At 31.3% G+C, this 8,692-nt stretch overlaps 1 protein-coding gene across 1 annotated transcript; it reads right to left on the bottom strand.

Annotated features, from left to right (window-relative positions):
- Nucleotides 1–2,551: 2,551 nt before the first annotated feature.
- Nucleotides 2,552–7,482, bottom strand: LOC126668970 (uncharacterized). The gene is made up of 13 exons (XM_050362233.2): nucleotides 7,254–7,482; nucleotides 6,581–6,694; nucleotides 6,105–6,215; nucleotides 5,956–6,018; nucleotides 5,728–5,841; nucleotides 5,502–5,651; nucleotides 5,133–5,210; nucleotides 4,815–5,036; nucleotides 4,642–4,728; nucleotides 4,107–4,226; nucleotides 3,300–3,392; nucleotides 3,056–3,175; nucleotides 2,552–2,903 (listed from the first exon to the last, which is right to left on the bottom strand). Exons 1-12 carry the CDS (start codon nucleotides 7,383–7,385, stop codon nucleotides 3,116–3,118), a joined length of 1,344 nt encoding a protein of 447 aa, XP_050218190.1. The 5' UTR covers nucleotides 7,386–7,482; the 3' UTR covers nucleotides 2,552–2,903; nucleotides 3,056–3,115.
- Between the last annotated feature and the right edge of the window lie 1,210 nt (nucleotides 7,483–8,692).

The raw sequence follows: 8,692 nt of genomic DNA on the forward strand, positions 1-8,692 counted from the left end.
TCCCACATATAACATAGTTACTAGTTTTTCGCCACGTGCTACGCACGTGAGCGATATTATATGACCCGTTATTTTTAATTGTATGTTTTGATTTTTTATTCTAGTGATACACTATTATTTATATTTTATTAAAATTGTGTTTTTTTATTGGTTTTTGTTTAATTATTTGGTTAAATTTATTATGTTCTTTTCAATTTTGTTAACTTTTATTTTGATTTTAATAGGAAATGTTCAAAAGTTAGAATTAATTGAGAATATTATGAATTATTGTTGAAGTTTGCTATTGTTAATAAAATTTCACTATAGTATATGATTGATTATGTAGTTTTTAATATCTAATTAATATATTAAGTAAATTAAAGACTCATGATGAAATTAAACTTCTCAAGTTAACTACACCAACAATCATATACAATTAATTTGCCTTAACACAATTAACTCTTATTTCATTTGAAACTAAACTCCTATTATTTTGGCTAGTGGTGTTTGATTAATTTAGGAGTATATGTAGGGGTGTTTGATTAGAAATTACTAACCCCTAATATCACGTAAATATTAATCAGTAGTACATAATTTAATAGTGGTGTTTAATATTGGCAATTACTTTTATTGAATTATTAGTTCATATTGACCATAATATTGTACTAGTGTTTATATGTGTCACGCACGTGAGCGGCATTTATATGACCCGTTATATATAATATATAATATTAATTAAATTATTAAATTTAATATTGTACTCTAATTAGTTATTATAATGTTTTCATTTAAATTAAAATTATAGCACATGAGTGATATTTATATGACCCGATTTATACATTAAAATCTTAATTAAATTATTATAAATTATATTAATTAATTATTTATTAAATTACTAACATAAATTAATATATTTTTTTATTTTATAATAGTTAGATATGAAATGCCATTTTGTGGATTATATCAATTGTTGAACTTTTCCGGCAATTAGTATGACAATGGTTTGTATTGCAAAGTTATATTACAATTATTACAACAGTTTGTATTGCAAAAGTTATTGTGGCTTGAATATGTTTCTATTTAGAATCAGACTTTGAGCAATATACTAACTAATTTATATTAAAAAAAATCTGCAATTAATGTGATTGCTCTAAGCTTTTCGTATTAGAGTTACTACTTAGTTTGTATTGTAAGTTTATTGTGGCACGAATATGTCTTTAATTGAATTTTGATTTAATTATTTTTATATTAGAAATAGATTTGTATTTAGATTTATAATTTTTTTAATTATTGACCCTAATAAAATATTAAATGCATATTCAAATTAAACAACCTATTCTCAGCTCTGCTTTTAACGGTTATCATCAGAAGACCGTTTATGATTTAGAAATTAAAACCATGCTAAACTAAAGCGAAAACAAAATAAATTAAAAGTTCACTCGGTCAGGTCTTCAATTCTCGTCACATGTCATTCCATATACTAAAATACATTTCTTTCATAAATTAAATAAATTTATATGATTAAGTAAGCAAATTAATTATTGTGTCATCACTTATAGTTATAAATAGGTACAGAAAATAGTTCAGATCATGAAATAATCTAGTAATAAAACCTAGTAACACCGACAATCGAGCATAATATATCATTTTCATCTTTACATACCTTAGAACTGGTTGGCTGTCACAAAAATAAAAAAATGTGGATAGGTGTCTTTTCTGGATTACTAAAAATCTGCAAAATCAAATTCATCCTGTCAATAAGCCTCTTTAATTAAAGCATCAGCGAAATATATCAACAGTGTATAAAACCAAGGCCAGAACAAATATAAGTAATATGCATTAAAATAGGTAATTTCTTAAATGCTAATTTCTAATAGTTAATAGTTTTTCATAGGAGTATATATATGCATTTACTAAGAGTTAGTGGTGTTTGATTAGGAATTTGCTTCCCCCTAATATCACGTTTATGATTAATTCATATTGAATATTTACTATTATATATAAAATTAATATTTACAACCATAATTTTGAGTGTTTGTAGTAGGTAGATTGTTACCTTTACACTATTAGAAGAGTCCTATTATTAGTAAACTTCATCTGCCTTAACTGATCTTTTAATTGATTTTAGTTGAACATTTTTTTTATTAGAATTAAACTTCTTTTCAATCCCAAATTCTTAACCACTTGTATTGTAATTTACGTGAATTTGCAACTCTACTTAAGCAATTGTATAGATAGTGTCTTTTTACTTTTTTATTAGAATTTAACTTGCGTATAACTTTGTAAATATTTTAGTTATTAAAGGCTAATGTGGTAATTTTGCTTGTCCCCCCCCCCCCTTCGCTCTTATAGTATAGTTATAGATAGATAGATAGGTAGATAGATAGATAATATGGTCTTTCAACTTAGCGGAAAATCATTTTCGAGTCCTTAACTGACAAAAACGAAGCCGTAACAAATTGCATTTTCAAAAATAACAGAACAATGTCGTTTTTATCGTTGAGGAAATTGAAAATGATTTTTCGCTAAGTTGAAGGATCAAATAAGAACAAATAATAATTTAAGGACCGGATGAACAAAGCAGGTATAGTTTAGAAACCTAAAAGTATGTTATTCCAATTTTCGTACGTATATGCATTACCAAAATTGAGTTGTCATTAAATAGACAACCAGTGAATAGCAACAATATATAATTTGAATCTATTCTATTCGCAATGTGTTACTGCATTGTTTTCCAATTCCGTACGACTTGATCAATAGAAGAATTAAATATTTGCATCTCGATGCGCCACGGTCGATCTATCCGTCCATTGCTGAAGCCGTTAACAGCTACCTCTATAGAGACTTACTCAGCTGCAGACTAAAATGGTGATTCTGTTCTAGCGGAAGCTGCGGAAGGCTATGTTGCACAGAAATGTAAGACCCTGAAGAAAAAACAGCAAAATGATTTTTTTTGCTAGAATATATTATTATATAGTTTCAAAAATGTTTCTGAAATAGAAACAGAAGCGAAATGCGGAAACATACAACTCAACAAGTTTCCGTACAACAGATGTGGAAGGTCATGATGCCTTACCTGGATAACAATTGATATGGAACATAATTTGCCTCTCTTGCCAGTCAAATCAAAATAAAATCATATGCATTTTAAAATCTCTCCCAAAACTAGGCCCCATTGAGTCCAATGTGTGCCTCCCTGTATTAGAGAATAGAAACAGCGAAATGAATCAGGCAGTGTTCCGTCAAATATATCGTAGCTCACATTTCACTGAATCAATACTTGGGCGAACGAAACAGTAAGTTTTTAGACAAGGACTAACCTGGCAGAATACTGCATACGGCTCTCTCAATGGCCCATCGCACGACAATTCACTTGTACTTCCGTCTATGAATGTTCCGTCAGCAAAGATAACCTGATCAATAACGTTTAAGATATTCATGTTAGACTAATTACTTGGGAAGAAACAAAGTCCCTTAATTGAGAAAAGAAGTCCCATAATAGTTTTTAGTAAGTCCCTTAACTGAGAAAAGAAGTTAAACCGCAATCTTAATTTTTTTAAACACCAAACTCATTTGTGGAACTCGGTAATCTATATAAAGCACCCTCACTTCCACATAGGGGTGTGCAAAAACCAAATGAAACCGAATCGAACCAAATATTTTGTTTGATTCCATTTGAAATTATAAGTATTTTATTTTTTCATTTTGGTTTGATTTTGAAAGTAAAAAATATATAACTTTTGGTATAAATCGAACTGAAAAAATAAATCAAACCGGCTAGTTCGGTTTGATTTAGAAAAATTAAAAGTTTGATTAGGTTCGGTTTGGTTTAATCCGAATGCATACTCCTACTCCCACATATACACTACTGCAAGTGTTGAGCTCAACAAGAGCAACATCGAAATGCTCTCTCAAAATTAATCAGCCATGATTTTACGAACATAATGCCAACTACACTTCTGGGTCTGATAATTTTTTTAGAACAATGCAATAACCGAAAGCAACCCTTGGCACAAACAATTTTCTTAAATTTAGATGTAAGCAATCAATTAGAAACAAAAAGGAATAAAAACAAAGGACACTATGCTATAGAATAAAGGATAGAATCTTATATAATATAGAAAGACCTCTGATGCATATCCCGGAGTTGAACCAGCAACAGGTTTGGTGAATGAACCAACCGGTGAGCTTCTCTGTACTGCTTCACAGAAAGCAAGAAGGCGGTCTCGGTTTCCTAGCTGCACTGCCTGATAAGTATCACAAAGCCAATGAGATTCTCTCCATATGTAAATACTTTTCCCTTCATTTCTGACATAAGCATAACCAGATACTAAATATACAACATTTTATTTCTTTCACAATGTTCATAACGATCTAGGCCTTTAATTACAAGAAAATCCACAGAGAAAAAGTACAAGGTTCGAGATCTACATGTTGAAATTTAAGGTCTAGCTAAAAGAGAAGGAAAAATATCAAAGTGGCTATTCGGTAGATGCAAAGACCATCCTTTAACTAAACCAATTCATCTAACAAAGATTAGCTGCTACTAATTAAAAGCATATCTGAGGGTTCTGATAGGTTGAAATTGTATTGATAAATTTACCACTAGCAAATTAATCGTATCAGGTTTGCACAAGAAGGATGCAAGACAACAAGACAAACCTGGACAGTATCATGACGCGTGGCACGTGGCAAAGGCTGCACTTTATACCCTTTAGATGACATGACTTCAGCAATCAGAAAGCTACCCTTTAATAATAGAAGGAAAATAAGCAAACTTCACTACTTGTTGGAAGTAGGAAAATATATTAAGCAGAAAAGATAAAATCAAATACCTTGATTGCCTCGCCAACCATTTGAGGTGCGAGAAAAAGCCCCTGAAAATAAGTCCGCATAATATCACCAGGGGTTGAGCCGCAGTCTGTTCCAAGCCCTGGTGCTGAGAGACGGGCAGCTGCTGCTTCCACCCATTTTTTCCTCCCTGCAACATACCCACCACATGGTGCAATTGTTCCACCTGGATTTTTAATCAAACTGCCTGCAATCAAATCTGCACCCTGCCTCACCATCAACCAAAACAAATATTCATCCACTTCAGGGAGAATAAATAAATAATTAACAAAATACACAGACACAAATTGCATATTCCATACCACCATCGGAGGTTCAATTTGTTCAACAAATTCACCATAGCAATTATCTACCATGACCAAGCAGTTAGGATTTTGCATCTGAAAAGTAAATATATTAAATAACACTATCAGGATGAAACTTTCAGCAGACTGAGATGCAAGTGAATAAAATAGAGTTATTCCTCATTGTGATTAATGAATTTAACTATAAACATATGAATACATTTTTAAAGGAGAAAAAATGACTTCAACATGATTTCAAGATATTTCATTATCTCACGGGAATGTGTGCAATGAAAATGTTGTCATTACTTAACACAAGGGAAAACCATGTAACTCATGCATGTAGAACACAATTGTTTAAAATAACTATTAATTCCAAAGGCCGACCTTGATAATCTTTATAGCTCGCCCTATATCATCCACGCTTAAACTTTGACGCCATGAATAACCACAAGATCTTTGTATGAGCGCACATTTTGTATGAGGTTTTACAGTTCTCATAAGTGCATCCCAGTCAAGTCCACCATCTTCAGCAAGCTGCAACAGCATCATGTTAGTAAAATGTTCGTGATTAGTAGTTAAATTTTGTTCCATACAATTTTATAAAACATACCGGAACTTCTCGGTACTTCACTCCAAAATCCTTCAAGGAACCTAATCCATGAGAGTCCCGTTTTCCAATAACTTGCTCTAAGGTGTCATAAGGAGGGCCAGCAACTGCCAAGAGCTGACGATTCAATTAATACAAAACCATATAAGGAAAATACAGTTCACAGAAAACAGTATTAAAGTACCAAGTTAAATTTGAAACAGAGATAGGAGAGTAGAATCAAAAGTTAACCTCATCTCCTGGCCTCAGAAAAGCAAACAATGCACAGGTGATGGCGTGGGTTCCTGAAAAAAACTAAAGAACAAAAGATAACTAAAGTTATTAAGTATTTTAAATGAACAAATAATATGCGTAAACACAAATCAAAAGTTTGGTAACACCTGTGAGCGAACTATTGCAGACTCAGCCCCTACAATTTCTGCAAATACTTGGTCAAGTGCTTCGCGTCCCCCAGCTTCATCATGACCATAGCCAGTGGATCCACCAAAATGCTGATAAGAGGCATAAGTATGAAACAACTATTAAGAACAACACATTTGCAGACCTCAATCCATCAGTACGATTTCATTACGTCCATCACCATTTGATGAGGGAGATTGACACAAAAACAGATTTAAGCACATTGTAAAGGCTCTGGATAGCCAAAAACAAGTGCATGCCTTCAAATCATTCGTCTGTACACTAACTTGTCTGATAGATGAAGATGCAGCCTAATTCTTTTTCTAGGATAGGGCACATTAATGAATTTTCAAAGCAATTTCGCACGTCTACGGAAAGGTACATTGACATCTTATCAGTATCTATCTCAATTATTAAACTTTATCTAGTAAAATAGATCCAAAATGCGCATACTTACATGAGATCCAACCCGAGCATTCTGGAAAGCTTTAAGAACACGAGAGGTATTGCATGCCACCAAATAATCCACAGCTCTAAATTCTGTGTGCAAGGAATCCAGCGCTTTTACAACCTAGTCTCCACATTGAAACGAAAACAGCAACAAAAAAACAGGTTTTGGTCATATGAAGATTCAGCAATTAATACATGCAATGAGAAACATAAGGATTAAAACTAGAACACCTGATGCTTGAAATAAGGAATAAGGAAGTTAATTACAGCAGTTTTCCGGAAAACTTAATGCCATCTTAAATGAAAAAGATCCAAGCTTTATTAATTACACTCATTATATAATGATTTTTCTTCATTACGACCATTCTAAAACAGCCAAACTAACAATCAACGAGGTAGCACGGACACTTAATTCAATCAACATATCCCGTTTCGGAAATATTTCGGACATAAAACTTCATATTTTACATAGGAAACCTTCCAAGTGTCCCGTTTTCCCGTATCCGTGTCCGTGCTACCTAAATCAATGATACTACAGTTCTGAATGTTAGGTAACACAAAAGGCAAATAACAAATTTAAAGTCTTTGTCTAACTTACACAACACTTGCAAACAAAGATTATCATTACAAAATTGGGATAATAAACAATAAGTTACAACAAATTCTGAGCAAGAATTGACCTCAGGAACAAATGGGTTATGATGGTGGTGAAGAGAAAGTTGAGAACTTGAATGGACTTTAACAGTGGGCGTCGAGAGTCTCACCGAGTGCGCAGGATAAGCAGCAGGAGAAGTACAGGATAATACCCACATCTTCGTCTTTGTTAATGTTCAGCTATACTCATCTTTGATTTCAAAACTTTGTATTAATGACTTGCAACAAAATGTTTTCCTTTTAAAAGAAAAATTTAAATGTAATTTTTTGGGATTATAATTTCCTCCAATTCATTCCAACACAAATTAAATAAATTCATACCATTCATTACTAAGTAAAATTAAAAAAATATAGTAATTTTAATTAAATTGATCTACACCATTATGAACTTAACCTACTAAGTTGTGACGTTTGAGATCTGATTGTCAAAATCGGAAAGTCTGGTTGTTTATTTTTTAAGATGTTGGGGGTAAATTTAAACTTTTTTGGACGTTGAGAGCTTTTTTGATCATAGAGACAAACCTTAAGATCATAAATGACTTTTTTTTCTTTAAAAAAACAAATTAAGAGCAAATTATTGTGGGAGTCTTCACTTCACATATGGCATAATTTACAGTTTAATACTTCTTGTTTTATTTTGTACCTTATTTTCTTTATTCAAACAATTACAACCTTATCTTATATTTTTCTACCAAATTATTAACGGAATATAAAATAAAATAGCAAATTGTTTGAAAATAAAGTATCAAATTTTTAACGGAACTCAAAGTGTGATACTAAATCGTTTGCCAAATTATTAACGGAATTAACAAAAGTCCAAAACTATTAACATAATTGAAAGTGAGGTATCTAATTTTTTTTTTATCAAATAAGTAATATCAAACTGTGAATTATAATATACGTGAGGGGTCTTACGCTAACTTGCTCGATAATCAATATGATTTAAAAAACAATTTCTATAATAATTAAAAAACAATTCCAGTGTTTTGCATTTTCTAATAATTTTTATAGTTGTGTTTTACATTCTTTTATGAAATAAAGTAATAAATGACATTTTTTGTTGTTGATAAAAACGAATGATATTTTTGTTCTTTTTCATTAAATATTATTTTTTTCATTAGATATTATTTTTGGAAGGGATAATGTCAAAAAAAATTATGAATTTTATATGTTTTTTCATTTTAATCACGCAGTTTAAATTTTGTCAGTTTCGTGCACAAACTACAACTTTTTTTTCAAATTCATACACAGTGTTGAGGAGTCATGGCTCCATGGTATACTTATTCACTGAGGAGGAGATCATTTTACACTAATAAATGAGTGCCACCTCAGCGCCATGTATTCATATTTAAAAAAAAGGTGGTAGTTTAAAATGACAAAATTTAAACTCCATAACTAAAATAAAAAAAACATGTAAAGTTTGTGAATTGTTTTGACATTAACCTTTTTTAAAATGTCTTACGTA

The sequence above is a fragment of the Mercurialis annua genome, linkage group LG2, assembly GCF_937616625.2.
Source record: "Mercurialis annua linkage group LG2, ddMerAnnu1.2, whole genome shotgun sequence".
Lineage (NCBI taxonomy): Eukaryota > Viridiplantae > Streptophyta > Magnoliopsida > Malpighiales > Euphorbiaceae > Mercurialis > Mercurialis annua.

Excerpts from the sequence above, each read along its gene's own strand:
- LOC126668970 (XM_050362233.2), bottom strand. The coding sequence starts at position 7,385 with ATGTGGGTATTATCCTGTACTTCTCCTGCTGCTTATCCTGCGCACTCG. Across the intron at positions 5,842-5,955 it reads TTCTGAGGCCAGGAGATGAG|CTCTTGGCAGTTGCTGGCCC; the intron begins GTTAACTTTTGA and ends TTGAATCGTCAG. Across the intron at positions 4,227-4,641 it reads CGCGTCATGATACTGTCCAG|GCAGTGCAGCTAGGAAACCG; the intron begins GTTTGTCTTGTT and ends GATACTTATCAG.